General features: G+C 49.2%; 2 protein-coding genes across 11 annotated transcripts in view; both read left to right on the plus strand.

The window, feature by feature from the left end:
* SYS1 (SYS1 golgi trafficking protein) overlaps positions 1 to 17,097 on the plus strand; it is a 52,425-nt gene extending 35,328 nt beyond the window's left edge. The window contains exons 3-5 of one of the 9 annotated variants that reach the window (XR_011248027.1): positions 596 to 672; positions 840 to 1,128; positions 1,655 to 2,716. Coding sequence is in view for 2 of the 9 variants with exons in the window: in XM_069547010.1 (XP_069403111.1) it covers positions 1,655 to 1,661 (7 nt within the window). In the remaining 7 variants the exon portion in view is untranslated. Of the gene's footprint in view, positions 1 to 595; positions 673 to 839; positions 1,282 to 1,654; positions 2,717 to 17,010 lie in introns of those variants that run through there. The other 8 variants (XR_011248028.1, XR_011248029.1, XR_011248030.1 and 5 more) reach the window with 8 other exon arrangements.
* On the plus strand, positions 13,816 to 19,275 carry DBNDD2 (dysbindin domain containing 2). Of its 2 annotated transcripts, none has more exons than XM_069547013.1 (4): positions 13,816 to 14,691; positions 17,011 to 17,157; positions 17,348 to 17,485; positions 18,520 to 19,275. In XM_069547013.1, the coding sequence occupies exons 1-4, from the start codon at positions 14,373 to 14,375 to the stop codon at positions 18,726 to 18,728; spliced, it is 813 nt and encodes a 270-aa protein (XP_069403114.1). In that variant the 5' UTR covers positions 13,816 to 14,372; the 3' UTR covers positions 18,729 to 19,275. The 2 variants fall into 2 exon arrangements, with proteins under 2 accessions (XP_069403114.1, XP_069403115.1); XM_069547014.1 differs by having other exon boundaries at positions 14,666 to 15,294.
* The last annotated feature ends 349 nt before the right edge of the window (positions 19,276 to 19,624 follow it).

Raw genomic sequence — 19,624 nt, forward strand, 5'->3', positions numbered from 1 at the left:
CTTAGTGACTGAATGCCACCAATGAACATTTCCTCCATGGTGTTCTTAAGGCTAGACCAGAGGTTGGCAAGATAGTGAATACGTTAAATTTTGCAGGCCACGTAGTTGCAACTGCTCAACTGCTCTTGGAATGCGAAAGCAGCCACAGATAAGGAAATGAGTGGGCCTGACTGTGTTGCAATACAATTTATTTACAAAAATAGTGGGCTGGATTTGGTCCAGGACCGACTCCTGGCCTAGACAATCAATAGGACAATAAACCCAAACCTGATTCATCACACTTACTGATTTCTGTGGTGTAAATACTTCAGCCTACCAGAGTGATGCCACTGAATGCAGATTTGAACAGAAAGGCAGTCACCTCCGTTATATATTATGTATTTCTACCATATTTTTACAGTCCTAAATATTCCCAAGATCATAGATAGTAGCAAAAGGTGGTAAGAAATTAGGAAGTGTTGAGTTTGAGCACTTTCCATCTTTGTTTTTAATATCATTAACTCAATGAAGTTGGTATGATATAAGTTTTAATGATCATGTTGCATAATGACCAGCCAGTTGAGTTCCTAAAAATGTCACATGCCTCTGTTAACAGCACGTTCCTGTTAACATTAGATGGAAAGAAGTGTATGGAGAGAAGTAAACAAGGTGGACGGGAAATGGAGAACAAAGGTAGAAAGTTTGCTGTGTTAAAAGGGATGGGGCTTCGCGGGTGGCTCAGTGGTGAAGAATCTGCCAGCCACTGCAGGCGACATGGGTTCGATCCCTGACCTGGGAAGATCCCACGTGCCTCAGGGTCTTTAAGCCCGTGCACCGCAACTACTTTACTTGTGTTCTAGAGCCTGTGAGCCGCAACTACGAAGCCTGCATGCCCTAGAGCCCATGCTTCACAAGAGAAGCCGCTGCAATGAGAAGCTTGCGCAGCGCAAGTAGGAAACTCGCCACAGCTAGAGAAATGCCGGTGCAGGAGCAAGGACCCAACACAACCGGAAGGATGGACACTGCTATATTTGAAATGCATAAGCAACAAGGTCCTACTGTACAGCCCAGGGAACTCTGCTCAGTGTTCCGTGGCAGCCTGGATGGGAGGAAGTTTGGAGGAGAATGTATGTGTATGGCTGAGAGTGTGTATGTATGGCTGAGTCCCTTCGCTGTTCACCTGAAACTATCACATCATTGTTAATTGTCTATCCTGCAATACAAAATAAAAAGCTTTTTAAAGAAGAATGGAATAGGACCCTTCCACTGACAAGATGGCATGTGAGGAGAGACCTGAAGGAGGTGAGGGAAGTGGGGAGAGGTAGTGGCAGAAGGTGAGGACAGAGAAAGTCCTGGTGAGGGGCTGGGCCAGATGGTGGGAGATTTGAACAACTCAGGCTGCTCTGAGTAATCTGCCCACCTGGCCGTGTCTGAATAATCAGAAGCGCTTGTGACGTACAGCTTCTCCCTCACCACCCACTCAGTTGGCCAGTGTGATACCCAGCAAGTGTGGGAACCAAATCCACACCACACCCAGATGGAGGTGCATTCACGTGGGGTGCTCACCTCTGCCTTTTAGGGGAGGTGGGCCAAGACCAGACTACTGCACAGCTTCTTGGGTTTTTTTTTTTTTTTGGTTGTCAAATAATCCTTTATTTTTCTTTTTCCTTTGCAGTTCTTAACTAGCTGGGCACTCCACAGCACCACTGTTTATGTCATCTATGATGTCATGAGGGTGGCGGCCATCAACATTGCAGCCCACAGGCTGGGTGATCTCTTTAATGGTTCCACAGAGTTCACTAGCTAGAGACTGATGCCACATCTGCTGGGCAGTGCTGACGATCTCATCAAAAGTGATGTTCCACTGTGCTTAATGTTTTGCTGCTTCTTTCTTTCTCTTGGTGGTTCCGTGAGGGCTTTGATGATCAGGGTAGAAGCAGAAGGTACTACCTTAATCTGGGCCTGTCTGTTCTGAATGGTCAGTTTCACTGTAATACTTGGACCCTTCCAATCACCAGTTGCCTTGGTGATGTCATCACCAGCCATTTTTGGAGACAGACCCAGGGGGCCAGTCTTGGGGGCCAGGGCAGACATGGCACGGACTTCCCCACCAGTGCACCAGTGCAAAAGGTACACGGCTTTGATCTCGTTGGGGTCAAACTTTGGAGGCATGGTGAAGGCGGCTGGTGAACCCGGATTCGGGATGATTGAAGAAAGTTGCACCTTTGCCTCCTCTGAGCCGAAAGCTGAAAGCTGCACAGCCTCTTATATGTCCACGTCCTTTCTTATTAGGGCGGAGATGAGTGGGTGGTAAAAACAAAAAAAGATGCTGTGGGTCAGAAAAGACACAAGGAGGCGACTTTGGAGGGAAGGCCAGGCGAACACCCCACCCCTCCCTCCGCCTGCCTCAGTCCTCTCCGGCTCCTCCGCCTGCTCGGGCTTCCGTCTCCCAGTCAGCATGATCTCAGCTCGTCCTGGACTCTGCTGGCCTCTGCTGGGCTGCATCAGGATCATCTGCACCTGCCACCTCGGCACCAACAGCTGGGGCCCTGCTGTGCGCCTTCCTCTGAGCCCGGGGAGTGGTCCCTCCAGAACATGGGCTCCTCAAGGGCAGGGATTTGGGGCTGTTCTCTTTATTGCTAACCCCCCAGAGCCTTAGAAGAGTGCCTGGCTGACAAGAGGTACCCACTAAGTATTTTGTGAAAAAATGAAAATAAATGGCATTTTCTATGATAAAGGTAATGGTGAGCGGACTGCTGGAACCCTAAGGAGCAGCGTGGGGAGGCCAGGGAAGGCTTCGTAGAGATGGTGACAGATAACAAAGAATAGGGTTGCCAGGCAAAAGGCTGTGGGGCTCCTGGATTTTCAAATTACAGGTGTGGGAGAGAACTGTGAAGCGGGGTATGTGCTGGAATAGAAGGTAGAAACCCAGAGTGACGGCAGCCAAACCCGGGGGAGTGAGCCAGACCGGCTCCATCACAGGCTGAGAGGCTTGGAGCCGGTCCTGAGGGTCAGGGCCTTGGGACTGTTCCCAGGCGACGGGGCTTGAGTGGGCCCTGGCGGCTGGCCCAGCCGCCTCCGCGTTCTGTTCCAGCCGGTTCTTTTCACACCGTCACTCCCTTTCCTCCCTTCAGAAGCTTGGGGGTGCATCCCCAGGGGGGGCAGTTTTTCTCTGTGACCAGACGTCATACCCCAACAACGGCTCCTAAAGCAGCACCTCCCTATTCAGTCTTGTTCATCTCTTCCATTAACACGGTAAAAACCATTTATGGGTAGAGCGATACCCATGGACATGTAGCTGGTCAGCCTTCTGGATCACATCCAAGGCACTTCAGTGAGAAACCACCACCCTCTCTTTTTTCTCTTAGTTGTGGTAAAATACACATAACATTGACCATTAATCATTTTAAGTGGGCAGTTCGGTAGCGTCCAGTACTTTCACATCATTATGCAACATCACCACCATCCGTCTCCCAGACTCTTCATCCCCCAAAATGGAAACTCAATACCTGTTAAACGACAGCCCCCAATTCCCCAGCCCCTCAACCCCAGCGACCACCATCCTACTTTCTGTCTCTATGCATTTGACTGCTCCAGGTACCTCATGTGAATGGAATCACACACTATGTGTCTTGCTGTGATGGTTTATTTCACTCAGCACAATGTCCTCAAGGTTCAGCTTGTGCCAGAATTCCCTTCCTTTAGGGCTGGATACTGTCCTCTTTTAAGTATAGACCATATTTTATCTGCTCATCCATCGGTGGGCACTTGGGCTGCGTCCACCTTTTCGGCTTCCATGAATAATGCTGCTATGAACGTGGGTGTGCAAATATCTTTCCTCAAGACCCTGCTTTAAATTCTTTGAGTATAAACTCACAAGTAGAATTGATGGACCATATGCTAATGCTACTTTTAATTTCTTGAGGACCCACCATACCATTTTCTGTAGTGGCTGCACTATTTTGCATTCCCACTGACATTTCAGTTTCACCACATCCTCACCAACAGTTGTTATTTTTCATTCTTCCTTCCCTCCTTTCCTTCCTCCCTCCCTCCCCCCCTCTCTTTCCCTCTCTCCTCCTTTCTTTCTACAACAGCCATACTCGTGGCTGTGGATCTAGTCTTTTTTGTGGTGGTTTTGTTCCACAGCGTGTGTTAGTCACTCAGTCGTATCCGACTCTTTCTGACCTCACGGACTGTAACCTGCCAGGCTCCTCTGTCCATGGAATTCTCCAGGCAAGAATACTGGAGTGGGCAGCCATTCCCTTCTCAAGGGGAATCTTCCCCACCCAGGGATCAAACCCAGATTTCCTGCATTGCAGGCAGATTCTTTACTGTCTGAGACACCAGGGAAGCACCTATATATGGTAAAATTCACCCTTTTTAGTGTGCAGCTCTATGGTAAGTTCTTGTTACTGTACAAACACCACAGTCAATGTGTAGAATGGTTTCATAACCTCCCTAAGTTCTCCCGTGTAATCTATTTGTAGTTAACTCCTTGTCCCACCCACAACCCTGGCAGCAACGAATGTATTTTCAGTCCCTATAGCTTTACCTTTTCCAGAACATTATATAAATGGAATCCTATAGCTTATAGACTTTTGAATAGAATTCATTCACTTAGCACAATGCGTTTGAGATTTACACATGTTGGGCATATCAGTGCGATATCACAGCCAGGAGATTGATGTGAACACGATAGGCAGACCTAACTCAGGTTTTGTCAGTTTGACCTGCACTCATTTGTGTGTGTGTGTTCCATCAGTGTGAATATCTCTCTCGTGTTATCTGCTCCGCTCCCCACAATCTCATCCCTAATCCCTAGAAAATCACTGATCATTCTCCATTTCTGCAATTTTATTGTTTCAAGAATGTTATGTGAGTAGGCTCCCACAGTATGTAACCTTTCGAGATGGACTTTTTTTCATTCAGGATAATGCTGTAGAGATTCATCCAAGTCGTTGCAGGTGTAACAGTTCCTTTTATAAATTAGAACAAAAATTATTACAGATTCACAGAAAATTCCAAAAAAATATAATAGAGGTCCTATATCTCCTTCTCTCGTTCCCCGCCCCCAAAGGGTACATCTTGCTTAACTATGTTCCAATGTCGGAACCACTCGTAGAGCCGCATAACCACGATCAAGATGCAGAAGTGTTCCGCCATTCCAGGCTCGCAAATGCTGTTTATAGCCATGCCCACGCCCTCTTTCCTCTGACCCCTAACCCCTGGCAACCCATCTCCATTTCTATATTTTTGTTATTTCAACAGTGTTATACTGTATAAATGGAATCATACAATATGTAACATTTCAAACCTGGTGCTTCCCCCCCCCCCCGCCCCCTACCCCGCCGCCCCCCGCCCACTCAATGCTCTTGATATCCATCCAGTTGTTTTGGGTATCAATAATTTGTTCCTTTTTGGCTGTGTATTATTCCACAGTATGAATGTGCCGTGATTTGTTTAACCATTCACCCACCGAAGAACATTTGGATTGTTTCTCATTTAGGGCTGTTACAAATAAAGCTGGCAGGAGCACTCATGTACAGGTTTTACAGGGACATAGTTTAATGTCTCGGGAACAAATGTCAACGAGGATGACTGCTAGATCATATGGTAAGTACGTGTTTAGTTTTTCTAAGGAACCGCTGACCTATTTTCCAGAGGGACTGTATCACTTTACAGTTCCATCAGCAAGGTTTGAACGGTTAGCTTCTCTGCATCATGACCTGCTTTTAGTATGGTCACTAACTTTTAATTAACTGGTATAAAGTGGATGCACAGTGCTTTTAATTTGCATTTCCCTACTGGCTATTGATGTGGAGCATATTTTAATGTGTTTATTTGCCATCTCTTTGTGCTCTGTGGTGAAATGTCTGTTCAAATCTTTTGCTCATTTTCAACTGGATTGTTTTTTCACTGTTGAGTTTTGAACGTTCTTTATACAGACTAGATGAGTCCCTTTGTAAGATGTGTGATTTGCAGATATTTTCTTCCCACATCTGTTTACCTTAAAAAAAAAAACAACAACAACCTTTTATCCCCTTGTGATGAGAACTCTTAAGATTGATCTGCTTTCTTGTATTTATTTGACTGTGTTGGCTCTCCATTGCGGCACAGGGGATCTTTTATTGGCGGCATGCAAGGTAAAGTGGAAGGCAGAAAACGTGCCTAATGAGCTGAGATCTGGCTAAGGATATTTCCAAATCATGTGTTAAAGGTGCAACTTGGTGTCTTCTTGCTGCTTAAACACAAGAGGTGGTAGGGAAATGGCAGCAGTTCTCAAGTGAGCACATGATGGTGCCTCCTGGGGAGACCTTTGTCAATGTCTGGAGACATTTCTGGTTATCAGACCTGGAGAGGTTACCACTGGCATCTAGTTAGTAGGGGCTGGGGATGCTGCTGAATGTTCTATAATGGACAAACCCCTCTCAACACCACCACCTCCCTCCTGGGACTTCCCTGGTGGTACATTGGACAAAAATGCTCCACCAATGCAGGGGACATGAGTTCCATCCCTGGTCTGGGGAGATTCCGCATGTCATGAAGTGACTAAGCCCATGGACCACAACTGAGCCCGAGCTCTAGAGCCAGGGAGCCGCGACTACTGAGCCAGTGTGCTGCAGCTGCTGAAACCCACACGTCTAGAGTCCATGCTCCGAAACAAGAGAAGCCACAGCAAGGAGAAGCTCATGCAGTGTAACTAGAGAGTATCCCCTACTCACTACAATTAGAGAAAGCCTGCATGAGGCAATGAAGACCCCACGTAACCATTAAACAAATAAAAAGAATTATCCTGCCTGAGATGTCAATAGTGCTGAGGTTGAGAAATCCTGAGCTAAAAGGGAGCACTATTAAATATGAAGGAGCCAGGACTTTGTGGTTGAAAATTCTCAGCCTCTCTACCTGGCAAATGATAGTAAAGTTAAAGAGTGGTTTCCCAGCAAAGCTCAAATCCACAGCAGCACCAGAAAAACATGGTCCAAAGGAAAGTGAGAATGTAACTATCAATCTTTTGTGTGCATCTTGGGAAGATTTCAGACAATGCAGCAGAGTAGTCTTCAGTCAGATAAAAGACCTCCAAAGAAATGATGGGTGTGCCTCACAGATCCTCTGAATCAAGCAAGAGGAATCCTAGAAAGCTCAAGGGTGTTGACTGTCAGCCAATTCAGCAGAAGCCTAAGAGAGAAAGGCTTTTATCTCAGAGCAATAGTAGGCATTCAGTTCAGTTCAGTCGCTCAGTCATGTCCGACTCTTTGCGACCCCATGAATTGGAGCATGCCAGGCCTCCCTGTCCATCACCAGCTCCCGGAGTTCACTCAAACTAGCATCCATCGAGTCGGTGATGCCATCCAGCCATCTCATCCTCTGTCATCCCCTTCTCCTCCTACCCCAATCCCTCCCAGCATCAGAGTCTTTTCCAATGAGTCAACTCTTTGCGTGAGGTGGCCAAACTACTGGAGTTTCAGCGTCAGCATCATTCCTTCCAAAGAACACCCAGGACCGATCTCCTTCAGAATGAACTGGTTGGATCTCCTTGCAGTCCAAGGGACTCTCAAGAGTCTTCTCCAACACCACAGTTCAAAAGCATCAATTCTTCACAGTCCAACTCTCACATCCATACATGACCACAGGAAAAACCATAGCCTTGACTAGTCAGACCTTTGTTGGCAAAGTAATGTCTCTGCTTTTCAATATGCTATCTAGGTTGGTCATAACTTTCCTTCCAAGGAGTAAGCGTCTTTTAATTTCATGGCTGCAGTCACCATCTGCAGTGATTTTGGAGCCCCAAGAAATAAAGTCTGACTCTGTTTCTACTGTTTCCCCATTTAGTTGCCATGAAGTGATGGGACCAGATGCCATGATCTTCGTTTTCTGAATGTTGAGCTTTAAGCCAACTTTTTCACTCTCCTCTTTCACTTTCATCAAGAGGCTCTTTAGTTCCTCTTCACTTTCTGCCATAAGGGTGGTGTCATCTGCATATCTGAGGTTATTGATATTTCTCCCAGCAATAGCTTTTGTCTAATAGCGTGGACTTGAATAAGGCTCAGAGTGACCCACAAGATCTTAAAAGGATTCTATATCCAGAAGTATTCCCACTTGGACTCACAGGGTTAAAGAGAACATAAAATAAGGGTTTCTGGCTCTGAACAAGATGAAGTAGATGCATTCCTCTCTACCCCACCCCTCGCATTGAGTTGTGCGCATGCTGTCGTGAAACCCCATGGACTGTAGCCCGCCATGCTCCTGTGTCCTTGGATTCTCCAGGCAAGCATCCAGGAGTGGCTTGCCATTTCCTACTCCAGGGGATCTTCCTGACCCAGGGATGGAACCCAGGTCTCCTGCATTGGCAGATGGATTCTTTACCACTGAGCCACTAGGGAAGCCCCACCTCTCTTACTAAATGCAGTTTAAAATGCCGGGCAGGCTATATGTGAGACAGCAAAAGAGACACAGATGTTAAAAACAGTCTTTTGGACTCTGTGGGAGAAGGCGAGGGTGGGATGATTTGCTAGAATAGCATTGAAACGTGTATATTATCATATCTGAAACAGATCGCCAATCCAGCTTCGATGCATGAGACAGGGTGCTAAGGGCTGGTGCACTGGGATAACCCTGAGGGATAGGATGGGGAGGGAGGTGGGAGGGGGGTTCAGGATGTGGGACACATGTACACCCATGGCTGATTCATATCAACGTATGGCAAAAACCACTACAATATTGTAAAGTAATTAGCTTCCAATTAAAATAAATTAATTAAAAAAATGCTGGGCAGGGCCTTCCCTGATGGTCCAGTGGGTAAGACTTCGCCCTCCCAATGCAGAAGGCCCAGGTTCGAGGCTTCTATTCACAGCTTTTTCAAAGCATTCTGAGCTTTTGGTACACTTCCCAAGTCTAGGTCAGTCCACTGCCACTTCCATACTTCAGAGTGCTGTTACCTCTGCACCCGACCCAATACTCAAATCCCTACACGTGCTAATTTAGCAGTTTAAAACAAGAAGTATTTATCATCTCAAAGGTTCTGGCATCAGGAATCCAGGACTGCTCCAGCTGGGTGGTTCTGCCTCAGTCATTGCTGAAGCTGCAGCCAAGCTACTGGCCAAGGTTCCAGTCATCTTAAGGCTCTACTGGGGCCAGTAAGTCAGTTTCCATGATCACTCATGGGATTGCTGGCTGGCCTCTGTTCTCCACTGGCTGTTGGCTGGAACTTCAGTTTCTTGCCATGTGGGCCTCTCTATAGGGCTGTTGAAAACATAATAGTTGGCTTCCCCCAGAGTGAGTGATCCAAACAACAGAGAGAATACACGCCCATGATGGAAGCTGTGGTCTTTTAAATTTTTTTATGGACATGATGTACCATCTGCTATGTTTTATTGGTCACGTAGAATAACTCTGATAGAGTGCAGAAGAAAGCTATACAAAAGTATGAATAAACAGAAGGCAAGGAACAGTGGGAGCTTTTTTGGTGGCTGGTTGCAACATTTCAATTTTATTCAATCAAGATATTTTTCTAATTTCCTTTTGGACTTTATCTTTGACTCGTGGGTTATTTGAAAGTCTTGTGTTTTATTTCAAGTATTGGGGTGTTTCCCAGATCTCTTTCTGTTATTTATATTTTCATTCTTTAATAATCACAAAATATGTTTTTTATGATTTAAATTCTTTTAAATTTGTTGAGGTTTATTTTATGGCCCAGAAGATGATGTATCTTGGTGAATGTTTTTGCGCAGTTGAAAAGAATGTTTACTCTGCTGGTAAAGTGCTATAAAAATGTCAATCAGAACAGCTAGTTAATAGTGTTCCGGATTTCTGTATTCTTACTTTTTCTTTCTGTCTACTTGTTTCATTGATTACTGAGAGAGAAGCTTTGAATCCTCTAACTGTATTATGGATTTGTCTTTTTTATTTTAGGTCTATTTTTAGCTCATGTTTTTGAAGCTCTGTTGCTAGAGGTACACATACATATTTATGATTGCTAAGTCTTCTTGCTGAAATGAACAACCTTTTATCATTAGGTAATGTTCCTCTTCATCCCTGGTAACAATCCTTCTTTCGAAGTCTACTTTTAAATATTGTTATTTATTTATTTATTATTTTTGGCTGTGCTGGGTTTTAGTTGCTGCAAGCGGGCTTTCTCTAGTTGCAGTGTGCAGGCTTCTCACTGCAGTCGTTTCTCTTGCTTCAGAGCACAGGCTGTAGGCGCGTGGGCTTCCGTAGTTGCAACACGTGGCTCAGTAGTTGTGGCACATGGACTAAGGTGCTCTGCAGCATGTGGAATCTTCCAGATCAGGGATCAACACTTAGTGTCCCCTGCATTAGCAGGTGGATTCCTACCCACTGCACCACCAGCGATGTCCTATCCACTGATATTTAATATTTTTTGGATTCTGTGCATTTCTTGGCTCTGTGGTCCTTTCATTATTTTTGGAAAATTATTGACCATTATTTCTACTAATAGTGTGTGTGTGTGTGTTTATCTCTATCTTGGATTCAAATTATGCAGATGTTAGCTTTGGATTTTCTAGGCTTTTAAAAATATTTCTTTGCCTGCACCAGTCTTACTTGTGGCACTCAGGATCTTTGATCTTCATTGTGGCATGCGGGATCTTTAGTTGCAGCAAGTAGGATCTAGTTCCCAGACCAGGGACTGAATCCAGGCCCCCTACACTGGGAGTGCAGAGTCTTAGCCACTGGACCACCTGGGAGGTCCCTGTTTTGGGTTTCCTTGTTTTGTTTTGCTTTTTTCTGTTTCCATTTGGGTAGTCTCTCTTGACCTATCGTAAAGTTTACTGATTCTTTCCTCAGCTGTGTTGAGTTTACTGATAAGGCCACCAAGGCATTCTTCGTCTCTGTTACATGTTTTAAAAATTTCTAGACTTTTCCATATGACTCCTTTTTATAGTCCTCTTCTCTCTGCTAACAGTCCCTTTCTGTTTTTTGTAGGCTGTCCATATTTTTCAACACAGTCTTTCACATACTGTTATAGTTGTTTTAAATGTTCTGGCAGATAACTCCAGAGAGTAATCTAAGTCTGGACACTGGTTCTGTTGATTGCTTTGTCTCTTGACAAATAGGGTTGTTTTTTTTATTTTGGTTGTTGTTATGTTGCTTTTTATGTGTGTGTTGTAACTTTTTAAATTTCTGGCCATAGTGTGTAGAACAGCAGAGACTGAGCTCAGTATTACTTTTGCTTGGAAATCTTTATATCTCTTCTTCTTAGGCTGTTAGTGTAGAGAATTGAGTCAATCTTGTCAGGAGTTGAACAAAATTTGGTTTTGGTTTGTTTTGTTTTGTTTCTGTGATTACTTTTAGTGTCTGTAACTGCCATGGATTCTATCCTCTCATATCCTCTCATAGCCACACTGGGCCTTTAGCAATAAAACTTGTGGTTGAACTCTTCTTACCTGTTTGCATGGAGACCTTGCCTTTCTCCAACTTCATAGGTGTGCCAGTGCCTATATCCTACTTCTTGGAGGCGACTGCCCTTCTTTGGAATTCAGGTTAATCAGTTGCTTGGCAACCTCAGCTCACTGATGGGGTCAACAAAACTAACAATTGTACAAATTACCTAACAACTAAAAAAATTGTTTTTAGTGTGGTAGGATGCTCTTCCCAGCTTTCAGCATCCTAGATGGAAGCCAGAAGTCTAAGCCATCTACTCTCTCATTGCTCCTTTCAACTCCTGCTGTCCACCCTTAGGTCTGCTGCCTGGGCCTTCCTCTCAACTGACACTCTTCCAGCTTCAGATCAGTTCAGTTGCTCAGTCGTGTCTGACTGTCTGTGACCCCATGAACCGCAGCACGCCAGGCCTCCCTGTCCATCACCAACTCCCGGAGTTTACTCAAACTCATGTCCGTTGAGCCGGTGATGCCATCCAACCATCTCATCCTCTGTCGTCCCCTTCTCCTCCCACCTTCAATCTTTCCCAGCATCAAGGTCTTTTCAAATGAGTCAGTTCTTCACATCAGGTAGCCAAAGTATTGGAGTATCAGCTTCAGCATCAGTCCTTCCAATGAACACCTAGGCCTGATCTCCTTTAGGATGGACTGGTTGGATCTCTTTGCAGTCCAAGGGACTCTCAAGAGTCTTTTCCAACACCACAGTTCAAAAGCATCAATTCTTCAGTGCTCAGCTTTCTTTATAGTCCAACTCTCACATCCATACATGACTACTGGAAAAACCATAGCTTTGACTAGTCAGACCTGACGGATCTTTGTTGGCAAAGACCCTTCCAGCTTAGCTCCTGAATTATTTCTAACCTGGATGTCCCCACCCACCTTTTATGTGGCAAATACCTGACAAAGAGAAATGACAGAGAGGTTCTTGATCTGTTACCATGCTGGGGACAGCTCAAAATAATTCGTGCATTCCTGTTCCCAAGGATAGGCCTGTAAAGGGGGAGCTGAGCTCTTAGCCACTGTACTTTGGACTTGGCCTCATTCCTCTGTGCTCGAAACTGGGACCAAGTATCTACTCCATCCATTAATGAGGAGTAAGAATGAAACTGACCAAAATATTTCTTGGAAGATGAAAACTGCAACAGGATAAAAGGGGAACAGACTGGGAGTCATGGTTTTGCTTCCCTGGTGGCTCAGAGGTTAAAGCGTCTGCCTCTAATGTGGGAGACCTGGGTTTGATCCCTGGGTCAGGAAGATCCTCTGGAGAAGGAAATGGCAACCCACTCCAGTATTCTTGCCTGGAGAATCCCATGGATGGAGGAGCCTGGTGGTCTACTGTCCACGGGGTCGCAAAGAGTCGGACACGACTGAGCGACTTAACTTTCAACTAACTTTCATGAAGCCCTGTGCTGTGCTGTGCTCAGTCATGTCCAACTCGTTGTGACCCCTTGGACTGTAGCCCACCAGGCTCCTCTGTCCATGGGATTTCCCAGGCGAGGATACTGGAGCAGGTGACCATTTCCTGTTCCATGGGATCTTCCCCCAGGGATTTAGAACTCATGTCTCTTGGGTCTCTTTCACTGCAAACGGATTCTTTACTGCTGAGCCACCCTGGCTTTAAATTCCTGCTCCGTCACTTAGTTGGACAAGTCCCTTCACCTTTCTATGTCTCAGTTTCTGTACCTGTAAAATGGATGTGAAAACAGCATTTGCCTCACAGGAATATTTCGAGGATTAAAAGAGTTAATACATGCAAAGCACTTAGAACAGTGACAGGCACATAATAAGCTCTATAGAAGATTACAGCGTACTTCCTATAATTTTAGAAATTTGTGGAAGAAAGCAGTTGCCTCTGTTTCTCAGCAGCAATTACAATCTAAACAGCTAATGTTTACTGAGCATCTCCAGAGTGCCCGAGCCCTGCACTTAGCATTTTTTATGAATTATCTCACAGGAGGTAGGGATTAATTATTCCTACCTAATAGGCAAAGAAAGCAAGGATCAGAGAAATTGTTTACACAGCTGGCTAGACACAAGTGGGCCTGTGCTCCTAACTACTGCACTTGTTGCTGGCCACAAACTAGTTTCCTTGCTTGTAAAATAATGGGAAAGTTGCCTGCTGTACTTATTTCCCAGGATGGTTTGGATATCTCAGTACAATAGGAGAGGCGGAACTTTAGGTATTTGTACAGAGTGCTGGTCCCCTGACAGAGAAGCCTGAATGGGTCACACAACTCTTCACAATCCCCGCCACCCCCACCGCCCGCTCCTGCCTCCTATATGCCCTTCCCCCTCTTCTCTGCCTGTTGAATTCATTTAAGACTCAGCTCAGATACCAGCACTTGCATTTCGTTCTAACAAAGGAGGGATTTAAGCTTAGATATCAGCACTGGGATTTCATTCTAACAAAGGGTGGCACAGCAGACCTGTGTGTTTCTTAAACATTTTTTTATTTTAAATTGAAGGATAATTGCTTTACAATATTGTGTTGGTTTCCGTCAAACACTTTAACATGAATCAGCCATAGGTATACATATGTCCCCTCCCGCTTGACTCCCCCCTCCCCCCTCCCTCCCCATTCCACCCCTCTCAGACCTGCGTGTTCAAATGACCATGTGGGTCATTGGTTAGCGCTCTGGACTCTACAGTGATGACTGACTGCTGTGGGGGACGGAGCATAGCAGGGCCAGAGTACCAGAAAACCAGAGAGAATGGAGCCAAGCGAGGGTCGGTGGTGGAAACGGAGAAGAACGGTGGATTGCAAAGATTATTTGGGAGAGAGAATCGACAGTTAATGGAGATGTATTTTAAGTGGGCAGCGAAGGACAGGGAGAAGGCAGGGATGACTCCTAGTTTCTGGTTTGCTCGTGGGTATTTGTTGAATGAAGGATCGAGTAACCCCACGGCAGAAGCATCTCTGACCGACGCCCCCCGGCCCCGAACCGGGAGGTTTCTGGATCTACATGCGGGCGCCGGGTGGAAGGGAGGAGGAGAATGAGAATGAACACAGAGTTTCGGTCCAGGAGGAGCTTCTGGCCCTGGTCTGAGCCAGGAGGCACCGCGAGAGGGGCAAGCCTTTCCCCTCTGGGCCCACGGTTTCCGCCTCACTCCTCCACCCGCGCCGGCCGGGACGCGCAGCGCCCCTCTCGGCCCTCTGGAGGACTTGGCTCCCCGCCGGCGTCTGGGGGCGCGGCGCAGCGGCCCACCCCTCCACCCCCGACCCGCCCTGTCCCGGCGCCCACCCCGCCCAGTGCTCTGGAAAGCTGGGCGGCGGCTCTGATCGTCCCGGAGCCAGGAACCGTGGGCTGCAGGGGTGAGTCCCAGGGGCAGGGAGCCCCCGCCGCTGTGCACCTGCCTTGAAGCGCGGCCGCGGTTCCCCAGACCCTCTTCCCGCGCGAGCGCCTTCTCGAGGGGTGCGCGCCTCAAAGTGCGGAGCGTGGCCGAGGGTGCCGGGGAGTCAGTCCGGGTGCCGGCGCGCGGAGGTTGCGTCGGGGACTCCTGGGGGAGTCGGAGAGCAGGGGGTGTAGCGGGCCGTGTCCCCGCGGGCCGGCGGGGCACAGCAAGTGTCCGGGATCGCGCGAAGCCGGGCCGAGCATCCAGGGGGCCCGGCGGGTGGTGGGGCGGCGGGACGCGTGCCGGGAACTTTTTGCCCGCCCTGGAACTACGAGCGCCCGCGCCAGCGGGGGTTCCCGGCGGCCGCCCGGCGCCCGGCAAGGAGCGCGTGTGCCCGCCGCCGCCCTTCCCCCACTTCCGCCCGCCGCAGCTTCCTCGTTCCCGGCTCCCGGGGCCCGTCCGTCCCGGGGGAGACCCGGCGGCGCAGCCCCACCCCGGCCGGCGCGGCCCGCTCCCACGCCCCCGCCGCCGCCGCCGCGCCGGAGCGGACAGCCTGAGTCAGCGGGGGCGCCGGGCGCGGCAGGTAGGGGCTCCGCGGGGCGGGCTCAGGTGCCGCGAGAGGCCGGGGGGCCGGGTGGGGGGCGAGGCGAGCGCGAGTGCAGCCCCCGGGGCTCCTCCGTCTTCCCCGCTTGCTCCAGGGTCGCGGCGTGTCCCCTTTTAGGGAATTCTTTCGCTCGCACTGACTCCGCTGCGGGTGGGGCGGGACCGAGAGGGAGCTCTCTGCACCACGGGCCGGGCCCCTGGCCGCCTCCGACCCCCCGCCCCCCGCCCCCGCCAAACCTTTTCAGCTCCCTCCACCCCTCTTCCCTGCACCTTCAGTTACGTAAACAACCCCCTTCCCTTCTGCGCTTAGCTCCGCTGCGCCCCGGGCGGGCAGCCCCCGCCAGTCTCCGGAGATTGAGGGGGCGAGGGGGAAACAGAGGGGGCGTCCCGGAGCCCGTGGTCCCCTCCAGCTCCCCAACCGTCTTGCTCGCCCTTCCCCGCCCCCCACACCCCCGCCGGAGCAGACAGCCCCAGGGGCCCTGGGTATTTTTAGCGTTGTGACCTGGGCGGCAGCACTAAGAGCCTTTCCCAGGAATCAGCGTCAGCGTCTCCCTCCTCCGCTGCCAGCTCTGGCCACATGGTCTCCCCACACTTCCTTGGCCCTGCCTGGCCCCTCTGGGGGTTTGGATCGCTCGTGGCCCACCCTCAGCGCCCGGTGGACTGGCCAGGGTCTCGGATATACAGAGTCCAGATGAGGCGGGGAAGGCAATCTGCGGAGGATGAGGATCTGGTCCTCCAGCTAGATACTGCCTTGCCTCCAGTGATGGGCTCAGGAAGGGATGTGGAGCGAATCGGAGTGAAGGGGGTTCTGGAAAGCTCTCAGCACGGGGGGCCAGAGGGCCTGGGCTGAATCGCACCCCTCCAGTTGCTACTCGCTGACTAGTGGGGAGATCGGCCAGTGAGATGTGTCAGAGGAGAGGAGCTCAAATCAAGAGCTGTGGGAGGCAGAGAAGAGATGATGTCCTCTAAATAGCTCGGGGACCGCAGCCTTCCGTTTTTACAGAACACCCTCAGGAGCTGTGCCTTGTGTTTAGAGGCAGGTAGGAGGACGATGCCGTTTTCAGATGCGGAGACTGAGGCTAGAAAGATGTCTTCCTTAGGGACAGAGCCAAGTCTAGAAGTCAAGTCTGTGACTTAAGAGCAGGGTTTGGAGGGGATGCCGGTGATAGTGTGTGTGTGTGTATAGAGAGAAAGTAGGAAGGGGGTGCTTTAGCTTTTGTCTGGGTTTTAAAGGATGGTGGGGGGACCGGAGTTGCAGCACTGGAGGAAGGGAGCTTCATCTCTGAGATCTCTATTCTGTCCTCTTCCCCTGCCTTTGGAGGAGAGGCTGGGTCCATTAAGTGGAAAAAACGCCTCCCCCATTTGAGCTGAGCCAGCCCCTCCAACCCCTCTCCGAAGGGCATGATCCTGAGACGTGGCCATTGGCTGTGTTCGCTGAATACAGAGGAGCCTCTCTTGCTGTGCCTGGAACTAACATCCCCTTTGTGGAGCTAGGGTCAGCCCTGCCTCTGCGTGAGACTTGAACTTTGTGGTAGTGGACTTTGTTTCAGGGAAGGGAAAGAGGGAGTCAAGTCCAGGAGTGTCCAGGCTGCAGCCAGAGGCCCCACTGCTGGGATCCGGGCTGCAGGGGGGCTCCCCGAGCCCAGGCCCCCAACCGAGTCCCCTCTCTGATTCACAGCTCTCCTTGCTCTTCCAGGAGCTGACATGGACCCAAATCCGCGGGCAGCCTTGGAGCGCCAGCAGCTCCGGCTTCGGGAGCGGCAGAAATTCTTCGAGGACATTTTACAGCCTGAGACGGAGTTTGTCTTCCCCCTGTCCCATCTGCATCTTGAGTCGCACAGACGTGAGTTCTGAGTCCTTGGAAGAGGGACTGGGGTAGGGCAGGGAGGAAGTCCCATAGTCGTGGACCTTGGTCCCTCCTCGCTGGTTTTCTTGGCCCTTTAAATATCTATCTCCCGACCTGACAGATGTTTCTGACCATCTGATCAGTGCTGGCCTGGCTCCTCCCGACTTGCCCCCTTCTTGATATGCAGCCCCCATAGGTAGTATCTCATCCATGGAGGTGAATGTGGATACACTTGAGCAAGTGGAGCTTATCGACCTGGGGGATCAAGATGGAGCGGACGTGTTCTTGCCTTGCGAAGACCCTCCACCAACCCCCCAGACGTCTGGTATGCCCCTCTGCTTTGGGCCCTTGGGCACTGGTCGGTCAGAGCTGGATGTCAAAGCTGGACTGGGGAAGTCTGCACGGAGGGGCTGGGCGTGGGCTTTTCCACCCACGAAGCACTTGCTTGTCCTGATTTTAGAGAAGTTGACCTTGGGGGAAGCTGGGTTACAGAGTCCTAATCCAAATCTCTCAGAAGGCCCAACCGCCTTAGTCTTCATCAATTTTTCATTTGTGAAATCAGTGTAATTAGTTAACATAATAAATAATGTAAAAATATGATTTTTAGGTTAGACAACTGAAGCACTTTTAGTCATCTTAATACTTATTTAGCACTTTATTAGGTTTCTAATACTATGCTAAATAATATTACATGTATTATCTCAATCTTTACTATGTCCTATTAGGGCAGGAGGGGTTATTCCCATCTTATAAAGAAAGACATTAGAGAGACTTCCCTGGTGATCCAGTGGTTAAGATTCTGTGTGTTCCACTGCAGGGGAAATGGGTTCGAACCCTGGTTGGGGAACTAAGATCTCGCATGTCATGCTATATATATATATAGTAGTCACAGAGCCAGAAAGTGGAAAAGCTGGATTCAAACCATAGCTGTCTTGACTCCAAAGCCCACATGCTTAACCTATAAGATATTAATGGATACTATCTTACTTAAAAGTGCTGCTATTATTGATGGCATATTATGTGCCAGACATTTTATAAACATTCTCAGATTTCATCTTGAGAACCCCTCTGGAATGTCGGCGCCCCCTTTTTACAGAGGAGGAGCAGAGTCCTTTAGAGGGGAAGTGACTTGCCCAAAGCTTCTCAGTAGCAAGGAAGTGAAGTGACGTAGCTAGAACTTGAACTTGCAAATTGATTGATTCGACTTTAGAGCTTAGTGAAGTGAGGGAAACTGGGAGCCAGGAGACTGGCGGGGTGACTGGCCAAGTTCCTGGGCATCAGTGTCCCAGCCACATCCTCGTCTCTGAGAGTCCTCTGAACCCCTGTTTGTGGCCATGACCGGCTCTTCTCTCTGGGCAGGGGTGGACGACCGTCCCGAGGCGCCGAGCCTGCCAGTGCCCACGCCAGACAGGACGACGTCTCGTACTTCCTCCTCGTCCTCCGACTCTTCCACCAACCCGCACAGCGCTGATGCCAGTGACGGCGGAGCAGACACGCCCCTGGCACAGTCTGACGAAGAGGAGGATGGAGGCCACGATGGCGTGGCAGACCCCGGAGCCTGCAGCTAGCAGTGGGCCCCCACCCACAGACTGTGTGAGCTGCCTCGTCTCCACTGGAGACCCCAGGCCCGGCCAGAGCCCTTCGGAGAAGACCAGACTCTTTAGTGCAGTAGGCACCAGGGGGAGGAAAGGAGGGTGGGCTGGTGTGCCTTCCTGGGAATTAACCCGCTCCTGCTTTACTGCTAACCTTCCCCTGCTGCATCCTTCCGCTGTCTGTTAGAATATTTGGAATTAGCTGGGCATTTGGAATATAGTTTTGAACAAGATGGGCGCCCTGCCTTCAGGAGGGAGAAAAAAATCAAGAAAATACCGTGGTTTTGGCTTACTGCTGAAGTAGGGCCCATGAGTGAGGAGATGGACGACGAGCTAGGACGAGACGCCACTGCTTTTCTTAGCGCTCTTCCCTCCTCCAGACTTCCCGAGTCTCCTAAACCAGTGTCTCTAGGCAGCCGTGAACTCCTTAACCCTCCCAGGGAGATGGTCCTGCAGCCATCGTGCTTCCTTCCGTCCTTTCTGGAACAGGGCACGGTGTGAATAATAAACAGATAACAACATACCAGCCATTCCCATTCATCTTTCACATCGGACAGATACCAAACCCAATATATTTCTTTAGCTCTCTGGTGGTGGTGTAGTCGCTAAGTCTTGTCTGACTCTTTGAGACTCCATGGACTGTAGCCCACCAGGCTCCCCTGTCCATGGGACTTTCCAGGCCAGAATACAGGAGTGGGTTGCCATTCCCTTCTCCAGTGGACCTTCCCGACCCAGGGATTGAACCGGGTCCCCTGCACTGGCAGGCAGATTCTTTACCGACTGAGCCGCCAGGGAAGCCCATATTCCCATCATTCACTTGCTCTGTTTATTCTAGAAGGAGTTGTTTGGAATTAGCTGGACATTAGGAATAC

Source organism: Ovis canadensis, chromosome 13, assembly GCF_042477335.2.
Source record: "Ovis canadensis isolate MfBH-ARS-UI-01 breed Bighorn chromosome 13, ARS-UI_OviCan_v2, whole genome shotgun sequence".
Taxonomy (NCBI): Eukaryota; Metazoa; Chordata; class Mammalia; order Artiodactyla; family Bovidae; genus Ovis; species Ovis canadensis.